Here is a 23,156-nt window from a genome sequence, read left to right on the forward strand (position 1 = left end):
TGTCAAAATGTGGAAGTGGTAGTGGAGGCCTCTCTGTATTATTTTGCTTGTGATGACTCTGCATCTTTTCACTACTTGGAATGAAATGAAGTTAAGAAAAAATGTGAATTTATATACTGCAGTTACTTTGTCCTTGTACAGCTTCCATTTTCTATTTGACATTTTTACAACATAAGCCTCAAATTTATTCTGATCCTTGGCACAGAAGCAAAATTGGTATGTGATTTTCATCTGTACCAGTGTTTTAGCAAGAGATTTATACTTGGAACATTTCTGATCTTCTGCTCCTAGTGCTAATAATAGAGAAGTACCTAACTGCCACCTCAGAAATTTCTCTGGAAGAGAAATTTTCACTTTGAAACTTTTAATGTTCTAATTCTTTCTTCCTTCTGTTTAGTATCAGGAGGCAAAAATCTTATTCTAGTCGTGACGGTTAAACTTTATTATTTTCTGACATGGCTGTAATGGAAATTTTCTGTGGTGGAAGGAGAGTGGTGAGAAGCCATATATATGGTTTAATTTTGTGAGAAGTGTATTGAGAAATGTCAGAATCTCAATAGTATAAAAATAGATTGAATACATGACAACAAAAATGAATAAATTAATTGTTTCCCACTGTGATTAAATTAAGTGTATTTATAGTAATTTATTAATTTACATTATTTCTTAATGGAACAGTTTTCTTTTAATCTAATAACTAGATATTCCAACATCTTCAGTTTTATAGTCTTTCTCCATAACAATATCACAGAAAATAATATTTTAATGGAATTATGATTGTATAGAAGCATCAAATTTCTGCAAGTAAATGTAACAGATTCAGAAATAAAGAATGATGTTTTGGTGTTGCATTCAGAAAATATTGCACCATCTTAGTTAGCCAATATGTATTTATGGCAAATGTGATTTTATAGAGTGGTATACCTATGTGGCAAATTAAATGAATATGTTTAAATAATGACAGGATTCTTAGACAAAAGCAAAATTATCTAGTGTGTCTTCTGTGATGTTTTGTCTCCTGTCATTGCTAGAAGATTTCAAATATTCATTCATATCACTTTTACATCAAGTGCATTTTTTGCATTTGTGCGTTTTTATTGGGGGTGATAATTAAATGAACCTCATCAATTAAATATTTTCACCATATAACTTTCACACACTATTGTAACACTATTGCATTTTTCTGTCTAGCAATGCAGAATAGCTTATGTTTCTTACGTTTTTATTTATTATTCTTTATAAAAGTAATTCATAAATTATTTGTAAAGTATCTTTTAATCTATTGGTATAAAGCATAACACAAATACCATTATTTTCAGATAATTCTAGAATGATTAGAATCTCAAATCAGAGTGACTATAATACATATATATATATATATATTTTTATCTACAGGACCCCGCTATGCTATACAAATAGGTGAAAAAATTATAGATTATAATGAAGAGTTCCGTCTTTTTCTATCAACAAGGAACCCAAATCCCTTCATTCCACCTGATGCTTCTTCTATTGTTACGGAAGTAAACTTTACCACAACAGGAAGTGGCTTAAGAGGTCAGGTATGCATTTAGAGTAAAAATAATATAGGTATTTGTAGATATATCCAGCCAGTGGTAAAAGCCCCATGGTGCAGTTTGGTCACACAGATATTTTATAGGACACAACTATAAATGGAAAAATCAATGCTGATACTAAATTAAAATTTTAGAAGATTGTTTTTATGCACTTTGGAACCAAGTAGCAAGTCCAATAATGAAAATGGAAACTCATTGACTTGAGTTACACGAGATTAATTGCTACGCTCCTGTTCTCTGTTCAAACCCTCAGAAGTCTACTTTCAAAAGTAGACTATAAACTGGTATACAGTGAATGCTATATGATTAATTGATGTATATTATGAAATATTAAAATATCTTCTACTACATTAAACAATCTCCTTTCTTTTTAGCTTTTGGCTTTAACAATTCAGCATGAAAAGCCCGATTTGGAAGAGCAGAAGACAAAGCTGTTGCAACAAGAAGAAGATAAGAAGATACAACTAGCTAAGCTGGAGGAATCTCTTTTGGAGGTAAAAATAAATTTACCTGCTGTATCTGTTAGGTCAATAAGATAAATTTGATATTTTTATATGTTTCAATGTAAAAAGAAAGTACTGAAATCATGACCCCTCAGAATTTTTGATTTGAGAAAATAAAAGTATTATTTACTTGGGCATGTTGGTAAGAAAGAAATATAAATATGTACATCAGTCACCTTTCCTAGATGGCTCCCTTAGTACTTGTACCAAGATGATCCTGTCCTACTCTTTTCAACTAGATAACCTAGTGCATTCTTCTATTCTAGCCGGTGAATCTCTGCATCCAAATATCCTGATGTGCTATCCTAGGAAGTATTGGTTTGACTTCTCAAAACATGCCAGGATATACAACCTGTAAACCAGCTGTACAAAATAATTCATCACATTTTGCTCAATACTGCTTTTGACTTAAAATATGGAAATAGGGAATACAGTTTGCAGTCAGTTAAGCAGATCTGGAATACAGTTTGCAGACAGTTAAGCAGATCTGAACCTTTGATGTGGTGTCTAAAGTGCGTTGCTTTCTGATTTTTTTTTTTTTAACTATATAGTAACTATTTTAATTTTAAAATACTAGGTGTATGTTGCATTAAGATGGGGAAAGCTCATGGCTCTTTTTCTTCCCTTGGCTGTCTTTACAAATCTTGCATATTAAGATGTTTTCATAGCCTAGTAAGTTAATATAGTTGCAGGTATATTTTTATTTTTATATTTTTTTTAAAGATAAAACTTTAAATTAACTGTCTACTGTGTTTAAAACCCATTTAGTTTTCACTTTCAGATGAAATCTGAGAGTAAAAATTAACCAACAAAAAGCCAATTTTGTGTTGTTGTCTGACCACAAAATTGTATTGAAATGTGTTTACCAAGAGCTAGTTTAAAAAAAAATCAAACCTTAAGTGCCAGGGAATCACTCATTTTCCTTCTTCCTATTAAAAGTGAAAGTATTTGTACAGGAGAACTCAGGAAAGAGGTGGGGCAATCAAAAGCATTTTGAAGGGATCTCTGATTACAAAACTGTGAATGTTGTAATCATGAATGTTTATCTCTGAGTTGGAAATGAGGACAAAATTGTATGGGAATGTTGGATTTTACTGTTTTGAGGGAAAACAAATTTATGATTGATCAGGTACAGCAAGTTACTGCAAGAAGCCAATTTCAGGCTAAATTGGTAGTGAAATAGAAAAACAAATCTGATTTGTATTTGCTGTTGGGATGTTAGTGCATAAGAATCTGATCATACAAATCATTCTGAAAAGCTTAATGACAGCTTGTTTCAGAATTTGTCAATCGGGATTCTGAGAGTTTGGTCCTGAGTTTTATTTTCCAACCTTCATTAATACATCATCTGAGTTTTTGGAGTAAACCACCTTCATTCACTATTCAGAAATATGTATGTCAGCTTCTAAAATGCTTACTTCACAGTTGTTTTTTTTAAATGTAATATAGGTGACCTTTTTTTTTCTTTTTTTTTCTTTTTTTTTCAGACACTTGCAACATCACAAGGCAACATACTAGAAAATAAAGATCTGATTGAATCTTTGAATCAGACTAAAGCAAGTAGTGCCCTCATCCAAGAATCACTTGCTGAATCTCACAGACTTCAGAGTTCCCTTGATCAGGTAGACAAAAAAAAAGATCTTTTATTGCTGCTCTTTTCCTGCTGAGAAAAGTTATCTTGTGTGTGTAAATAGAGTATATGTACATCTGCAGGAGAGAAAGATCAGTAACATACTGAATTCATCTTTTGAAGTAAGAGATACTTGCATAAAGCAAGTACAGAAAGCATTTTCAGTACTTAAATGTCTTTAATTTGCGCTTGGCGAATGTTACACAATTTAAAGCCTGCCAGTTTGAGTTCAATTTTGTTTTTTTCACAAGGACCTATCGGCGGGTATTAGGTTTTGACTTTGTTTTTTTTACTTTAACATCAGCTATTGCAAACAATATGACTGATTTTCAAGGCTCAAATGGACATTCTTGTTTAATAAATCCCTTGCTGTTGCAAAAAAAATAATTAATTGGTGGTGTTATTCATCTGGCATGGCTGGGTTTTGTAACACTTTACAAATTCTTCTCCTGTGTCCTATTTGTTATGTTTTGAATTTGCTGCTGAGTTATGGGAAGTGCTTTGTGGTGGGAGGAGACCTCCCTTAGAATTAATTTCCAAGGTGTTCTTCATAACTTAAAAAACTTTTTACCAAAGTGTTTTCTGCCAAGTTTAAAACCTAAAGATAGTGTTGAAGTCTTGAGTACATGGCCCTCAGTTTGAAAAGTTGGAAGGGATTGTATTTTCTCAAGCAGTAGTGGGAGTCATCTGAATTTTTCAACAGGGTGAAGAAATGTTTGTGTAGTATCCAGTAGATGGCAGCAATGTACTGTTTTGATTTTTTTATATATATATATATATATATATATATATATATATATATATATATATATATATATATACACACACAACATATATATATGCTTTTTTTTTTTTCTTTATCCACAGGAGAGGGACGCCTATCTCCCGTTAGCTGAGAGTGCTAGCAAGATGTATTTTATTATCTCTGACTTGTCCAAAATTAATAATATGTACCGTTTTAGTTTGGCGGCCTTCCTACGGCTTTTCCAAAGGGCCCTGCAAAGCGAACAGGTATTTTCTCTTCTTCTAAAGCTGTGAGTGCTGCAGATGAAGCACTCTGTTTTGATCTTCTGAATTTTTTAGTTGCTCTGAACATTTTTAGGGAATAACGTATAATAAGTAGTGATGCTGAACTGTTGTGCTTTACATATTCAGAATATATACACATGGATTTTTTTTTTGCCATTTACATTACATATAAATTGTAAAATCGCTAAGCCATCTAAATCCAAAGTTGCTCTTATTTGTTATTTCAGGCTTGCGCCTTGTCTAAGGTAAATGAATTAGGAAATGCAAGTTTGACTATAACTTCAGCTCATTACTGCAGGCTTTATTTAAACAATCTCCAATTAATTCTAGCAACAAGGGTTAGAATAAGAAAAGAGCTATATTTCTACATGGTTCAGTTATTGGAAGGAAGATCAAAAAACTATTGATACAGTTTGTAAGCATGCATGTCTTAGGAAAATGTCACTTTTACTTTTCTGTATTCTCCCGGCCATTACATTTTTCTTACCGAAGTGCAGAATTATGGATTTATCCTTTGTCACCTCACTCTTTAGACGTAAAAAACCCACTCTGACTAATGATGTGCTTTTTTTTTTTTATTGAGCATCTCCAAAATTCATCTTTTTTTTCTTTCCTGTTTGTTTCCACTTCAAAAATGAATTCATATACCTTTTATCATGTCATTTTGGATTGCCCTTTATTCTCATGTCCATGCTTACAACATTCCTTCAGCTCCAATCATTAGCAGAAATGTCCTTCCAACTATGCAAACTTGCCTTCTTTAAGGTTTTTTACCTACTCCTTCTTTTCCACAACATGAAATTTCTAACTTCTTGTTCTTACTTTCACAACTTTTCATAATTTCTTCCTTCTTTCCTATTATGATAACCTATTTAAAACTCAACTTCTGTCTTTGCTATTCATGTCCTTCTTTACTTTCTTCCTTTTTATTCCTCCTTTATACACTTCTGCATTTTTCCTACACTGTCTTTCAGACTTAGGGAAGGGGTTAATGAAATCAGCTTGTGAATCCACATTACCCTCCTTTATAATCTCCAGAAAGGTAGAAAATAATTTTTTTTCAGATAAACATCACAGTACCTTTGAACCCCCTTGTAAACCTCCTTTTTATATCCTCCTGACACCTTTATTCCCTCCTGTTTCTCTTCCTCCTCTCTCTCCACCCCCCTCCCCCCTTTATTTCCCCTGGTGAAATTCACTCGATAATAAAAGTGTTTTTACTTCCACATGTATTTTAGAAATCCGAACTTTATTTTTAGGATTCAAGTAATACTGAAGAAAGAATCAAGCTTCTTATTGATGCATTGAAACATACAGTGTATGAATATGTTTGTCGTTGTTTGTTTAAGGTAAGGTTGTCCTTTTCTGGCTTTTATATAGTGCACTGGGTTTGAAAGTATTCTTTCAGCAACCAACACTGATCTAGTTCAGATAAGCAGTATTGTGTCAGTACAAATGCAATACATGTAAAAAACTTGCACTTGTAATATTTAGCATAAAAAATTGAGGACAGAAATTTAAACTATGACAAAATTAAGATTGCTTATGCACATTTTTTCCACAGAGCACTGTTCTAATGGGTGAGGCTATTCTCAGTGCAGTCATATTTCTGCTTTACCTCCGGTTTCTCATCTTTCTATCATTCTGTCTGCATAGCCAGTTCCAGGCTACTCAGTATTTAGAGTACTCTTCATTCTGTTCAGTTTTATGTCTAGCATTTCCAAAATATGAATGTTTGACTTAACTGTTGTGGTAAGGTTGTGTGTGATCTTTGCTACTTTTTTTTAAAAGGAAGCAAAAACAAACAAACAAACGACAACAATAAAAAATAATTGTAATATTTTCTTTCCTCTTTTCACCTCATGCCCCAAATCTCTATTGGATATCTTGTTTGTTTTTCCATTTTTCTCCTGTTTCTCCATACAATGTTCTTAATGTATTTATTGTTTGTTCTGCATCTCTGTCAGATGGCTTTTCTCTTATTGCTTTCTTGGTGAAAACCTATGATAGATAGGCTCTTCACTTCCACTTTTCATTTTCACTTTCACAAGGAGCAATCATAACAGGAAGTCTCATAGTACTAGGATGAAGATGACACAGTAGGTCTGCATAGACCATATGAGCAGTAGTAGAAATTATGCAAGACTGAAGTTTGGTAAGTGAAAAAAAATGGATAGATCTTGGAAGATTTTACCCCTTCCAAATCTAGCAACAGTACATTGAGGATGCAGAAGTGGCAACGTTTCTAAGGATTTTGATTTATCAAAGTTCAGCTGGACTCTTATGTAATATTCTCATAATAATTTAATGTCTGTGTTTGAAGTGGTGACTCTGTGAAGTCTTCCAGGAAGTCATCACATCTTTTCAATGCTGGAAGGCAAGCTATTTTTATATGTCAGAAAAGATGAAAGATTTCAAAAACAAGGTGCAGATAGATTTCTAGTAGGAAAGATTTTCACCATGAATGATCAGGCTAAGGTTTAGAAGATACTGGAAGTGTAAGAGTTACGATGCAGCTTCAGACTAATGATGCATCCTGCTTAGTATCCTGCTCTGATACTGGATTTAGAGAACTAATAAGCTCCTCATGCCATCGGCAATCTACTACTAATTCAGCCTTTTATTCACATTTTTAAAGACTACTGTGGCACTGAGGCTGTATTAGAGTTTTCATACATTGCATAGCTGATAAAATTTTTACATCTGTATCTGACATGATGTATCAGACTCATAAAAAAAAGAATCTGGATGAGAAAACAGTAATAATGAAAACAAAAATAGTTCGGCCCTCTTGTGTAATTTTGAACCTAAAAATGTAACAGACATTAAAATGAGGAAGACGATATCAGTCAAGTAGTTCATCTTATACCTCATAACATGTAGTAATATTTCCTAGATTATGCTTTCTCAAATTTAGTCCTGTCTCTTCTGATGTCTCATGCAATTCATTTTTCAGTAGTAGTCCTGGGAACCTAATATTCTTTGGAGTTGTAAGTCTCATTGCTATTAAACTATTTTCTGATACTTAAAAAGAAATCATTTTAGATTTTTGTCTTCAAGTTTCAGCCTAATGTTGTTCACTTATTTAAACAAATAATTTTACATTCTGCAATGTATTCATAGATAAGATACACAAAAAAAGAATGCAGTTTTCAGAATCACAGAGTGGTTTAGGTTGGAAGGCACCTCTAGAGGCCATCTGGTCCAACCCCCTGCTCAAGCAGAGCAGCTTGCCCAGAACCATGTCCGGGTGACTTTTTAAGATCTCCAAGAAGGGAGACTCCTTGAGATGGATCCCCTGATAATCATGGTGACCATCAGGCAAACTCTTCAGTTTATCAACATCTTTCTTGTACTGGGAGGCTAAAACTGAATGCCGCATTCTAGAGATGAGGTCTAACATCTGTTGAGTGAAGAGTGGATAATTAGTTCCATTACTTCCAGCTTCCTATCTCAAGACCCTGTATCATTACAAGGGCTTCTTCCTTCTCAGGGACAGGACTTTACACTTGTTGAATTTTGCAAAGTTCCTGTCAACCACTTTCTGCAACATGTCCAGGTCTTTTAGAATGGCAGTCCTGCCTTAAATGTATTCACTGGTCCCCCCAGTTTGATGTCATTTACAAACGTGGTGAGTTGTTACAGATTGCAGAGACTGGTTCATTTGCTGACATCAGTATCATAATTTCTGTCATCTGAAATACATGCTATTATTTCTTCCCCTAATATACTATGATGAAGTGGTCTGATCTTTCAGCCTTACAAACTGGAATATGACGTGGTTTAACCTTACAGACCAGTTTCTTCAGTTGTGGGGAGGTATCATACTGGATTTTCTGTTCAATTCATGTATTCAGGCATCTTTTTTTTTTTTTTTCAAAACCAGCGTGCAAGAGTGGTAAATGTTTGAGGCACTCTCTGATATGCAGACAAGACATGACTAGTGTGCACCTCTGGGTCCAGGGTAGCAGTGTTTCTGGTGTGTCTAGATCCCTTGTGGGATCTGAGTGCCAGGTGTCCACCAAGTGGCAGAGCCATCACAAGATGCAGGTAACCATTCCTGTTCAGGAATCTGTGAGACTTGGTTTTACAGCTCAACAGCAAAAGACTCCGGAGGTGTTGAGTATACACTATTGCCCTATTGTTTTAAGGACTACATGAAGAAAGTAAGAGGATTCTTATATAGATGCCCTTGAGCTAAGGACAATCAAGCTGTCATTTTGAGGTACACATAAGGCATGGTATGTGGGAAACCACACTGTGGAAAATTCAAACAGCATTGTTTAGAAGTCAAGAACAGAATTAATTTGTACAGGAGTGCAGGGGTGTTGTGTTTATCAGCTGAGACTGCTAAGTTCTGCAGCTTTAATACAATGCTATGCGTTGTTTTCTGTTTCCTTCTCTTGTTCTTCCCTGTCACCTCTGCTTTGTATTTTTAATTACATTTCACCTTATTAAAATGAAAAGAGGTATCAGCTTCAATATGCTTCAAGCTAACTTACATACTAATGAAAGAAAATATGTATATCTTCTACTGTCTGGTAAAATACATCTTCCAGGTTACAGGACAGTCCTTGGAAATTTGAGGCCTCAATCTAGGTTTCTGGGTGCTCCTGATTTTAAAGAGTATTTACTTTCAGTGTTTCACATCAACTTCACTATGTGGTAATCTGTGCTTAACAGTACAGCTTTGGAAAAATTGATCTTTTTGTGAATGTTTCTGTCTATGGACATAAGAATCCCAGTTTTAATAAGCCAATATTCTTTTCATAAATATTGTTCTAAGTGTTTGTGTGGTGTATCCAAAAGTTCCAATGGATCCTTATTCCTGGTTTATTGCTCCAGTGCTCAAAAACTGGCAGAAATTTAAGTGATGCAACAGACCTAGGATTTTTTTTTTTCCAAATTTCTGTCTTCTCTGGCAGTTTTGAAGCCTTTACTGTCTATGGTTTCAAAAATAATGTACTCTGTTTAGTATGATTGCTTTGTTACAAATACATGTTTTTTCTTCTTCCCTTGAATTTTAGATGTAGTTTGATACAGGTTTCAGGTCAGTGTTTGTCTCTAAGTTGCGGAAGTAATTAGCAGTTTGGAATTAAGAGGTGTAATTAAGTCTCTACTATAGAATTAGAGGTGTTTTATTAATAAAATTTTCTTACGTTATGAATAAGAAAGCATAAAGGTAATGTCTGATGAACATACAAATGCAATTTTTTCTGCTTTTTTTTCAGGCTGATCAACTAATGTTTGCTCTGCATTTTGTACGAGGAATGCACCCTGAATTATTTCAAGAGAATGTAAGTGCTAGAGAAGAAAAGCCCCCAGTTCCCTCAGCTGCTCCTCGTAAGACCTGCATGTTCCTCTCCTTCGGTGTTAGATTAACGCTGATGGCTGATTAGCACAAGTCAACATTTAATTATCCAAAATACCTATGCAGAAAGGAGATACAGAGTGTACAGGACATCCATGGCTTTTTATAGTAGAAGCTGAAGGCCAGAAGGAGTACAAAATGTTAGTAGATACCAACTTGCTAGAGAGTCAACTCAGTAAAGGGAGGAATGTAAACACCAGATAATACATTTGAAGCAAGTAATGGAACTTTGTTATGTGAAGTATGTGGATGTAATTAGCAAGGTTGAAACTTTTTGATGTTATGAATGCAGTATAGTTGTATTGAAGATGTATGGATTGACCAAGTGAAATCCCATAGTCTGTGGGATTCGTTTCCTCAGTGAAGCTGCCTGATAAAATTAACTTGAATTTTTGATGTTGGTGGTAGTTGTGGTTTTTATTATTAGGACTTTCCTAATTCATATATATTACTTGTCTTCAGCTTCTGAAAATACTGGTTTATCTTCCTAATCCTTGACTTTATGAACTCATGAAGGCAATAATTTGCAAGTAGTTTTCTGACTAAACTAAAGCTTGACTGCCTAGACTTCTTAAGTGTTGTAGATACTAATTTTTTTGTTGATTACTGTTGTTGAGCATGTATTTCCATCAACTGTTAGAGTTCTTAACCCACTTAATACAGATTACATGTAATGCACATTCCTGAGTACTCAAGTATCCAAGTATCTAAATACTCAAGAGTCAAAACAAATAATATCAATAATCCTCTTACTTCACTGAAAGGTAGAAATTATTTTCATTAAAATTGCTAAGAAAAGAATTATTGTGCAAAATATTTATTGAGGAAAATTAAGATGAAATTCTTCCTAGATACTTCTTTGAAAACTTTTAATGTGGTGAGAATAGAAGTCTCTTAACTGTGCTGCTAGAGAATTCAGTATTGCAAGTCCCTCCCAAAAGAGTTTAACCTATTGTGCTTATGAATTTTTTGGTAGTGATGAAAATATTTCTAGCACAATGTTCAGTAAGAAATAAAGCATTCTAATGTTAAGACACTGTCTTTCTGAATTAATGTGTATAGATTTTTCTGAAGTAGTTCTACATGGCTGCACATACACTGTTTCTGCTTTTCTATATGAAGATATTATGCATTTTCTGATTTTAAAATGAGGGAGGCTTCATGTATTTTTCTGTACATGAGTGTTTATTAACGGGAGAGGATCATCACTTAAAATTGAAAGAGAGTTAATTCAAGACTCAACTAGATCTTTGGGTTCCAAAAGCTTATATCAGAGTAGTTTTAGTTGATTGGCTTTTTTATTTGGAATGTTACAATGGTCTTTAACAATAAAAAAACAAGCTTTCTTTTATCGTAGATTTATAGATACTTATAATGGAAATTTTCTATACTCTGGAGGTATATTAGTATATTTCTTACCACCTCCAAATATAGGGTTATATAATCTGTAGTATGTTTTTAAATACTTATCTAATCTGTTTAAAATGATTTAAAAGCTTTCTTCCTGGATACAAATACCAAGTCTAAAAGATGTAATCATATACAGCCTCACCTGACATTACCCCTTTCTTAATGTAACCAAGGGGTTCATAATACCAATCTATTTTACTAAGTATTCCTTTTGTTCTAGTAACTGCATCGTTTGGTTGCAATAACATGAAACAATACTGAAACATTAGGCCCATATTTATGGGCCTGATGATAACCAGTCGGGCAGTATGTGTCCTTGTAAGCCAGGCATGTTACTCCTCGAGAGTCTGTACATGGATGCTCTGCGTGGAGGCTGTGGGTCTTGGAAACAATAAGGTTTCTCCTTTGGTTTATTTGCTTGTAAACCACTGCAGTCCCTTAGCTTGGATTCTGCAAAAGGGGCATACTGTTACTATTATGTGGAGTTTAAAAAAGGCTGTATAACTCTTTCAGAATCTAGGTTTTAGTTGTTTATCCTCTGAATTATTTCTGTTTTGTCTACATGCTACTATGCATTAATTTTTTATTCTTGAAGATGTCTGGTCATTTATCTGAGTTGTTCATTTATTCCCCCTAGGAATGGGAGACTTTTACAGGTGTGATCATTGGAGATACAGTAAGAAAATCAGTAAGCTACTTTTTTCTGTGTTTTTTTTGAAAAAATTAAATCCAGAGAAGTTAAGATTATGTGCTTTCTACATTGTTTTATTAAGTGTATTAATACTTGAAAGGAACAGACAACCTTTGAGGTAGTAATATTATAAACCTTTCTGAATATGGCAACTTGTTTTCTATCCATATCTTTTTTGTCTTTGCTGCCTTTTTTTCTTTTTATTACTGTTAGCATGATTACTATTCATTTTATTAAATTGTGTATTTAAAAAGGTTTTAAACCCTCTTCTATAACTAAAATAAGTGTTTCTTTATCCCTCTTTTCTACAGGGTTATACATGAGTTGTAGTCGTTGCATAGGTTGATGCAATTGTCCACACTTTACTACATTTGATTAGCTTTTTTCCAGAGCCTCAGTTTCGCATCTGGAGATGTACTTACCTACACCTAGCTTACATAAGCTAGAAGCATCTGTTTCTTGCCTGATTAATTATTCTACAGTTATTAAGCGTCTTTCAATTCTACAGAAGCTGTATATTTTCAAAATAAACTTCGAGTAGAAAATGGTAGAGAAAAGAAAAAGCTAAGCACTTCCTAGTCTTAGCCGTTATAGACATTCTTTGAACCAGATATTCTCGCAGTTTTGAAAGGGGTGTGAAGAAACTAGAGTTTGTTCTTCGCCTCTGCTGCTGCTAATCTCTTTTCTTTTGCTTGGGGTCAGACTAGCTTATTTCTATCAGTCTTGGCTTCAGTTTTCATTGCTCTCAATTACTTTTAACCTTTAATCTTGTTTACATATCTATATCAGGACTATGCAGCTAGTTATTAGTAGGAATTGTTCCATAACTTTCCGTATCTTTTTTTTTTTTTTGCATATTTTTTGGTTCTGATGTATACTTTTGGAGATCTGTGGGATCAGGTGACAGAGTGCAGTAGTGACTCATATGGTGGCATTGTCCTTTAGTGAATAAAGAGCCTCCTGATGAGAGAGATTCCGCTGCAGCTTAGCCTATATTGTGGTTCATCCTTAACATTTCCTTCATCCCCAACAACTAAGAAATAGAGACATAAAGCTGTGGCCAAACTTTACTAGTGCAGAGTTGTCCAAAATGATACTTTGCATGGTGAATTACCCCAGAATTGCCCTTTGTGTGAAGAGCCATCCTTTTCATGACTGTGAATAAATGTAATTAAGTTATTTTTTGAAGTCAGTTGATTGGAGTGCATATGCAAATAGTCAGTCATTTGGGTCACTTGTCTTTATACAAAAGAAAACTACTTAGGGTTGAGCAGGACTTACAGATACACTAAATAATGATATTTTCATGCTCAAGCAGTTAAGCAAAACTTGATGTGATCAGTGTATCTCTAAATTGGTAGCTTTTATTTCCTTATGCCATTTATGATTTTAGCAACAGCCCACAGAAAGACTCCTGTTAGGAGCAAAATTTTTTATTAAAAGTGTGTTTTTTGCAGTCTTGCTATTGAATATGGTGTTTCACAAGTAAAAAAATGTGTAACTTACTTGTCCAATGTAACTTGTCTCAATAAGGATTCACAAAGAAGTGCTCGTGACCAGATTCCTTCTTGGATAGAACAGGAGCGAGCCTGGGCAGTAGCAACTTTGAAGGTATACATCACATAGGAGTTTGAATTTACCTTAAATGTCTTTGCTTTTAGCAAATGTAATTTGGACTTGAGTACTCATGTATGCATTTGTCAAATGGAAGCATTTTGTTATATTAAATTGTTACATCTTACAGAAACTGTGATATATTACATACCTCTTTGAACAAAATTCTAAATTGATTTGCTATTTCATTTGTTCTGAAATCTTTTGTGTGCATCTCTACCCAATTTCACAATGAAATACATGTGAGTGAACATATCATCTTAGATTAGAAAATATTTTAAGCCTACCCAAAATATTATAATTTGTAAAAATAGAAAATTATGCAAAGGAAAAATTGCAAAGAATACTTACGTTACAGGTTTCTCTTCTATAATGTCTTTTCAGAAACCACTTTATATTGTATTAAAATCCATATGTCTTTAATTGGGAAACTAGTTTTGTAGTTACCAAATTTTCATGCAAACATTTAGACGTATTTCACAGTTTGTAATTGCTCAGATCGAGTAATTTCGTATTAAAACAACACAACACTTTCTTGGCTTTGATTCATCCTGCAATGGTCATTGTTGAAATTCCTTCATCTAAGGACAATTAAATGAAAATATTAGTCCCTGAAATTCTGTTCTAGTATGCAAGGACTTTTGGTGCTAAATCTACAGATGATTATTTTTCAGTTCTGTTCACCAGACTCAAAAACAATTACAATAACAGTGTGGCAAGCATGATTGGTGCTCACTGTTTTTTTTATAAATCCTAACTAGGTCAATCAATAACATGCACTAATAGAAAAATAACCTTGTCATGATGAAAGGAAGGAATAAAATTAGGTAGGGCCCAAAGTTTGAAATTGAGCCTAGAAGTTTAAAAACTGAAATACGGAGCAAATACAGACTTAGCATTTGCAGAAACTAGGTAAACAAATGGTTAATTTTAAGTTCTAACCTTTTGTTTTTGAACTCCAAGATTAAAATTGAATGGAGTTATGTGATATGCACAGTTATTTACAGGTTTAGGATCACAGTCATACTTGTGAATGACTTAAAATATATGATGTCTAAATGACTATTCTTTATTGTTAAATATTCATTATTTTTTCTGTAGATATCTCTCCCAGGTCTCTATCAGACACTTTGCCTTGAAGATGAAGGTCTATGGCATACTTTTTCTCAGAGCTCTGTTTGCGAGCAAGAATTTCCATCTACTATTGTAAAAAGAATTTCTTTATTTCAGCAGGTAATATTCCATATTAAATTATTTAAAAATAATTGTGATTTCAGCATTAATAGTAAGTTTTACATCTTAGAAATTTAGGCTTCAGACCTGGATGAATTATAAACAGTGATAATATCTATGCTGTTTTATAGCTCAAATAGTTTATTTAATCTAAGGATTTATTTCTATAATATATATCTAGTTCTCTCATATCTAAGTCTAATTTTTTTGTGTGTTAGTGTATTGGCTGCAGCTGAGCATACCCTGCAGGGTAACAAGATCTTTGTTAATACTCACAGAATTGATTTTATGAGTAGGTATTGAAATTATTTCATGGTTGCTTTGTTACTGCAAAATTTCTCAGCTTGTTGAGCATCATTAATTTAGATCGTCATTAAATGCAAACTTAGACACCTGACTGAAACCCATAAAATGCTGTAGCAGCCACTGCTTATTAGAAAAGTAGTCTTGAAATATTACTCTTCCTTGATTAAAAAACTCACCTAGAATGTTGGAGAGACAGGTTCCTTACTCCCCTGTAGGATCCTTCTTCCCAGGAAGGCAAAAATGTTATCCCTCTTGCATTTATGAAAGAAAGGGCGTTGCTAATTATTTTCAAAATTAAGTAATTTTCTTACAGTCATTTTTCTATTGAAGAAACTCCATGTAGAATGATTGCCCTTTTCAATCTGAAGAAGGGATGGGGGTATAAGACAATGCATTTTCATGTCGTCTAGCTATGGAAAGCTCTCTATTTGGTCATTTTTGTGGAGGAAAACAGGGAATTTTTAAAATACTGTACACAGAATGTAGGAAGAATCATTTTGCCAAGGTTCTTGTCTGAGCCATGTTTGATTTGATGAAGTGCAAAACAGTTAGTCTTTTGTGTGCAGTGTACTGTCACTGAAGTTCTACATACAGAAAAATAAATCTGGAATGATCGACATAGTATATATCTAGTTCCTTGCATAGGATGCATTAAGAAAGTTTGTCATGATGAAGTCCACTGAAACTACCTAGTACAGATTTATGTGCAACTTATAAGTTATTTTCTTTCAAACTGTATTTTGAACACTCAGCATAGTTTCAAGCTTAAAAAGTAGTGCTTTCCCAAAAATTTAACAAAATGTATGTTTTCCTTCAAAACCAACAAGAGGTATTCCAAATTTTGAAACTGGAATATGATGGCTGGGTCAGAATTGTGGTTTTGTGTACAGGTCTGTGGATAAGTAAAGGGGTGGGAGAAGGGGTGGTGATTTTAACAAATCATTTCCACTGAAGTGTTGCCTGTACTGAACATTTGATGGAAGTTGCTGAAAAAGAGGTAGCTAGTGGGGAAACTGCTAATTTACTTTTATCCAAATTGTTTAGGTGTTCGTGTTTTGTAGCCTTCTGAAGAACATAAGAAAAACATTGAACCCATTTGTTCTTTTTGAACCCAATGTTCTTTTGAAGAACTTTGAACCTCCCTTTGGCAGGGGGTTGGACCCGAGGTCCCTTGATGTCCCTTCCAACCCCTACAATTCTGTGATTCTGTGCCTAAGTAGGAGGTTTGCAAGTCTGAGTATCTCAGTAAGTTAAAAGAAATATAAAGCTCTAAAGTTGCTCTTAAACAAAAGAAATTATTTCAAAATTAATTATTTTACTCTATTACAGCACTAAAATCAGAAACATTGATGTTCCATTTAAGGATTTACAGTGTAAATCCCTATATATGTATAAAATTATAGTTTAGAAGAGCTGTATAAAGTCAAGTTTGGTTTTTGTTGTTCCTGCTACCCACATGGTGTATACCTTTATTCTGAAACATGATATAAAAAGTTCCAGCTTACAAATAGGCATTTTATGTAGAACTATCCTCCAGTTCTATTCAGAAGACAAACTGCTTACAAAGGATGATTGTATTACGTTATATTGGAAAGGAATGATTGGATAGCTATACATGTATATATATAGAGAAAATAACTTAGTTCTAGAGTGAAGTTAAAGTTTTCTTTGAAGAGTCTTGTTTTTTTAGTTGTTACAGTGTATTTTTATAAACAAATTTCTCCTGAATATATTTTATTTTAAGGTACTTGTGGTCCAGGCTGTTAGACCAGACAGACTACAGAGTGCTATGGCTCTTTTTGCATGTAAAAACCTAGGTAAGTTCATTTTTCACCAGGGTGCCTCCACACAGCAATTAAATATTGTGGTTATTTTGGTCATACATTTTATTTTATAGTTCTTACAGAAGTTTTATAATTTAAAAACAGGTTGTAAATGGAATTTCTGTTTTTGTTTTTGTAAAGTGTTGCTGCATTGTGATTTTAAGAATCTGTGAGATGAATTTATTTTTGAACACTATGCTAAAGCATAGTGTTCTAAATGTTGTATCCAACTTTCCAAAACCCAAACTTTTTAATGGAAGAATACTTAGGCAATTTATTTTCATAAGTGGTGCATCTCAAAAGTGCTACAACATATTTGGCTAAGCAGTTACTCATTTACAAGGCACCTCTTTTGAATTATCACCATTTCCATAAATGTGTTACTACAATAATGTAAGTTGCAGGTGTGCAGATTCCAGTCCATTGCACAATCATGGCTTTTTATGCTATTCCTCCGTTAATGCAAGGCCAAGTTTTAGTCTCCAGTTAACATAAAATTATGTAAGATATCAAAACTTATCAATGAAGCTTTTCAGGAATCTGGGTGCATCTACTTGCACTGCTAAAATAGTAGCACTGCCATTAACTTCTGGTTTGATTTGGCTGTATTATATTCTGTGCATCTGTTTATAGAAGCTAAGCAGTTTTAGGAATAAGAACTTAAGGATGATTGAACAAATGAAGAAGAGTGGTTGGTCTAGCATGTTACCATCTTTGGCAATGACAAAAGGTAAATGCCAAGGAAAGAGTATAAGAACATCACACACCTGTAGTGAAACCTTTTGCAGTGACCATTGTTTTCTGAAAATGCATCCATATTTCTAAACTCTTAAAGAACAACTTTAGCAACATCAGGATGTTTTGGAGCATTTTTTTTCCCTTGCAAGTAATGTAATTCCTCAATTTAAAGCTTGTATATGTGCTTGTATTTTGAAAGTTTCAGATTGTCCTCACTCAGATCCTGATAATTGAATTATTTGAGTATGTACACACGTATATTACTGTTTAACCATACTAAAGTAATAGATTATTAATGGAATTTTAGAACCAAAATTTTGGCCTGTGGATTCGTGGCATGCCAGGATCTATAATAATACCTACTTATGTGTCATACTGCAGTTTAATTTTTTGATAGTCAATTAATATTCTCATTTGTATACCAAAAGGGTCTTTTTTATGAATTGTAAATCAAGTAAAAAACAAAGCAGAAACAGTACCAGTCTTAAAGCTTCGAAGAAATCTGACTTAATTCCAGCAATTTGCTAGCTGATTTTATTTGAATAGTAGAAAAAGTCTTTTGAAGAGCACTCCATCCTGTGTAGTCACTTTATTTTCATAATATTTCTGATTACAGGAATAAAAGAATTATCTCCTTCACCTCTGAATCTGAAACGTCTGTATAAAGAGACTCTAGAAATTGAGCCCATATTGATTATTATTTCTCCTGGTGCTGATCCTTCTCAAGAGCTGCAAGAACTTGCCAGTGTTGAAAGAGATACTGAATGCTACCACCAGGTCAGTCTTAGATGAGAATAAATGGGAGTAATGATTAAAAAACACAATGTGTAATGTAAAATTTTACAGTAGTAATATCTGTTTTACATTCCCCCCCCCCCCCAATTTATTATGTAAAATCATAGTTTGGTGTCTGTGTGTTTTGTTATTTCTGCCTGATGAATCCATTGGTCAAATAGGGTGGAGAAAAGAAATGCCATCAGAGATACTCAGAGAAACAGAATCCACATCAGAGGCATTTCTCTGGCTTGGAGAAGGGAAACATGAGAAGGTAGATGGAAGAGAACAAAAGAGTATCTTTAGTGTGGAATAATCGAACCATGAAACAAAATCCACTGAAAACAAGACTTCATAATTTCCTTATAGAACCTATGTATTTTTTCTTCAACAGAAAACATACATGTAAATCAGACATCAAGTATTTGTGAATATCTTGGTATTTTGTGAAATTCTGGAAAATATTTTGAGGAACTTTAGAAGTAAATGTTAACCAATTAAATTGATGGGAGTTCCTGAACAGAACTCTTACATTTCATGTCTGTTGAAAAACATGTTTAAGGTTGACCATCCAGGAAACAATTTCTAAGAGGACTTACACAATAATCTTCCCACAGACTGAGTTGAGGCCGACTGGCCTATACTTAACGAGATCTTCCTCCACCTTATCCTTCATGAAGACAGACATAACATTTGCTTTTTTATCAGGAAACACCCAAATCAACATGACCTTTAGAAAATGATACCAAGTAGTCTTGCAATGACATTAGCTGACCCCCCAGCACTTTTTCATAGAATCATAGAATCATAGAATATCCTGAGTTGGAAGGGACCCTTAAGGATCATCAAGTCCAACTCTTGACACCGCACAGGTCTACCCAAAAGCTTATCAGCTTTTTTTTTTTTTTTTTTTTCCCATTTGCCACCAAATCAAATTTATTGTCCCAGTTGCAGCATTTTATTTTAAACCCACCATTTGTATTTTGATGCATCTCATCTTTTCCTGAGGACCTATGTATTTCTAAGTGTGTAGAGTGACTCCTAAATCTCTCTGTCTCTACTGTGGGCAGTGCTTCACTCCTGCTAGTAAGCTTGGGAAACCTGAGGGGCCTGGGAACAGGCCCTACCTGTGAAAACTCAAGCTAAAAAGCCATTGAGTATCTCAACCTTTTCCATGTGCCTTGTCACTAAGTGTCCTGCCGGCTGAGCGATGGGCTCACAATGCTCCTTAGCTTTCCTTAGCTGAAAGGAACTGTACAAAACTCAACAAGAAGGACGAGCAAAGTCCTGGCTTTGACAGCAAGAACCCCTTGCAATGATATTGGCAGTGACCTGAATGGTTGGAGAGCCACTCTACTAAAAAGATCTGGAGGGTTTTTGTAGGCTGGAGGCCGGACATGAGCCAGCACTGTGCCTTGGCAGCAGAAAATCTTTGTGGTGACCTAATTACAGTCTTTCAATACTTGCAAAGGAGGTCACTGAGAAAATGCATTCAGACTTTCTGCAGTAAGGCATGATGGGAAGGCAAGAAGCATTGAGCATAAATTGTAACGACTGGTTCTGACTTCATGTAAGGAGAAATTTTTTCAGTCAGGAAAAAATGACAGTCAGATTGTCTGGTGCAGCCCTTGGAAGTTTCCTTAAGCCTTAAGGCCGGTCCTGGTCTTATCACTCATTGCTGATCCTGCTTCGAGCAGGAGGTTGGACCTTCCAAGATCCATTCCAACTTGAATGTACACCTGTCAATAAAACATTCTTTCCTTCTTTCATTTGAAATACTCGTGGGAGGGGAGTTACTTAGCTGATCACTGGTTAGTATAGAAATAGGAAGTTTAATGTTGCTTTTAGATACTTGCAATTGTTCTTTTCCTGGAAAGTACATTGATGTTCTTTTCCTGGAAAGTGCATTGACGAAAAATACATTTTTACCATCAAATAGTAAAGATTTACATCTTACTGCCATTGTGTCTAGGTTTGTGAGTGTTTAAGAATGCATGTTTCTTACTTTGCCACACAAGTCTTTGTGTTTATGTCTAAATGTCCTTTACATATTCGACATGTAAAATGTAATGTGGTACAGTATTTGATTAAGGAGGGGTACTCAAAGGGGTACTCATCTGAAAGTTTTCCTATTAATGAGAATATTTTGGTGGTGGTATTTTTCTCCTGTACTTTCTCATGCATTTTGAATAGAATGTAGAAGATCTGATTTTTATTTTTTTTTATTTTTTATTTATTTTTTTCTCTCTGGAATAATTTCTCTTATGGTATAAAGAACAGACACCTAAATTTGTGTGGTACACAAATCTGGTGACTTTATTCTTTCAGTTATCTTCTTTTATCTATTTAAAGTGATTTCAAGATACTCAGTTTTGTGTAGGCAGAGTACACACCTGTATCAACATGTAAAGCTAAGGCCACAAACTTCTTTGATTCAGTGGAGTTACTTGATAAAAAGATGTAATGGATTTATTGTTAAGATATTTGGTAAAGTTATATTAATCATAACGGTTCTATTTTGTTATAGCAGTAATGCCAATTCAAGATTTTTCATACCACTTAAAGCCACTTTCTTTTCAACATGTTTTATTCAGGGTTTTTTGTTATGTACAGCTTCCAGTTAGATTCTAGGGGAGAACTAAGGTGAACAGGTGAACATACTATTAGTCCAACATTAATTGTTGCAGTAATTGTGCTGCAAAACAAATCTTTTCATTATTTCCAGTTTTCACTGATTTTTCTGAAAATTCAGTTTTGAGTCTTTGTCTTTCCATTTGATTTCCAAATGTATTCTAGCAGCAATATGGTGCTATAAAAAATATGAAGAAAAGACTTCTTGCTAAGTTATTCATATCTCCCAGCTGGAAAGAGAAAAACCTTGTTTTTTCAGTCATGTCAATATGAAATTGATAGTTTCTCTTCAAAGGAAGTACTCCTAACTTAAAGTCAAAAGGAAATTTGTTCCCATTTATCTTTAATTTTTATCATATCAGCAGTTCTACAGTAATATAGTTCAGTCACTGATATTTAAATTACTTCTGAGTTCCCAGGGAACGCCATCACTGTCACTGAGTGATGTATGTATTTTTCCGTAAAATGGTTAGGTAATGTTGTTTCTTAAGAAGCTATGGATAGATATGCTACAAAGAAAAAACTACACTTTCATCAATCTTTTCCCTACTTTAGTACCCTATTACATTAGAGAAAATTTTGGTTATGGTTAAATCGTCTTTTTTTTTTTTTTTTACATATACAGTATATATACATACACATACTTGGAAAAACTGTTTTGTATTTAGCTGTTAAATGAGTCATGATAAATTCCCAATACAATTTTTTTTTTTTCTGTTTCAGATTGCAATGGGCCAAGGTCAAGCTGACCTAGCTATTCACACTTTAAAAGAATGTGCACGCAATGGAGAATGGCTGTGTTTAAAGAACCTGCATCTTGTTATACCTTGGCTTCCTGTATTGGAAAAGGTAATTGTGGCTAGACAAGAATGTTTTGGAAACTAGACAAAATTAGGAGGCAATTTTGAAACAATCATGCATTTCCATGGTGATGCTTAGAATTCCAGCAACTGAAAAATAAACCTTTGCAGGTTTCTCAGTCATGAATAAGGTGAAATGCTTCATATCTAAGCAACTGCTTTTTTTGTGTGATTGCTTTAATCTTCTTACAACATAGAGTATTTCTGCCACAGTGAGTGTAAAAATGCTTCTGTTAGGATTTCTGATACTTTACAGGATACAGCCTGTGTTTGCTGAACGATGAATCCATGTATACTTGATATTTTTTTCTTTATATAGTAAAATTTATAAATTTATACATATATTTACGTTTCAGTTCTAGAGCTATCTTATTAGTTCTTTTCTTGTTATTTTTAAATATAGCTTGTTTCTCAGTCACTAAGAGGTGTTTGCAAATTTGAAATTAAACTATTTTTTATAGAAACACACTTACTGACTCTAAAGTGCATTGACTTGCTAGCTTTACCTATATGTCTAAAATCTAAAGAGATAGAACAAAAAAGAGGTTTCTTATCAACAATTACTACAATCTTACTTGTCCTATTTCTAACAGTTGTTCATAAAGTGTACTCCATGAACATCAGCTACAAGTGTATTCCAATGTGTGTATTCCAAGTGTGTCCAATGTATTCCAAGTATTCCAAGTGTGTCCAATGAGAACCATGTAGTGTGCAAGTACCTTTAACATTCTTATAATCCATTATGAAAAAATGAACAGGCAAAGCAAGATAATGTTGATGTGTGTTAATCTAATTTGAATATGGTAATGAATTGCAAGGAAGTGTTTGTAAGCCTCTTACTAATTATAAGAGTAAAATTTTAAATCGTATAACTACATATGGTTATAAATCAAAAATTATTCCTTCCACAAGAACATAATTCTGAAGGTGTTAAATTTTCTGCTGAACTTAATATAGACTGAGATTCAT

General features: G+C 33.8%; 1 protein-coding gene across 1 annotated transcript in view; it reads left to right on the top strand.

Moving 5' to 3' along the window:
- DYNC2H1 (dynein cytoplasmic 2 heavy chain 1) overlaps positions 1–23,156 on the top strand; it is a gene marked incomplete at both ends in the record, with an annotated part of 168,631 nt that overhangs the window by 70,342 nt on the left and 75,133 nt on the right. Inside the window, 12 exons of the mRNA XM_084290865.1 lie at positions 1,396–1,559; positions 1,949–2,068; positions 3,565–3,699; positions 4,575–4,718; positions 5,996–6,085; positions 9,968–10,033; positions 12,155–12,205; positions 13,742–13,819; positions 14,924–15,055; positions 17,106–17,178; positions 18,539–18,699; positions 22,051–22,176. Of these exons, the coding sequence (XP_084146991.1) occupies positions 1,396–1,559; positions 1,949–2,068; positions 3,565–3,699; positions 4,575–4,718; positions 5,996–6,085; positions 9,968–10,033; positions 12,155–12,205; positions 13,742–13,819; positions 14,924–15,055; positions 17,106–17,178; positions 18,539–18,699; positions 22,051–22,176 (1,340 nt within the window). The remainder of the gene's footprint in view (positions 1–1,395; positions 1,560–1,948; positions 2,069–3,564; positions 3,700–4,574; positions 4,719–5,995; positions 6,086–9,967; positions 10,034–12,154; positions 12,206–13,741; positions 13,820–14,923; positions 15,056–17,105; positions 17,179–18,538; positions 18,700–22,050; positions 22,177–23,156) is intronic.

The sequence above is a fragment of the Netta rufina genome, assembly GCF_964035555.1.
Source record: "Netta rufina genome assembly, chromosome: 1".
NCBI classification, from domain to species: Eukaryota; Metazoa; Chordata; class Aves; order Anseriformes; family Anatidae; genus Netta; species Netta rufina.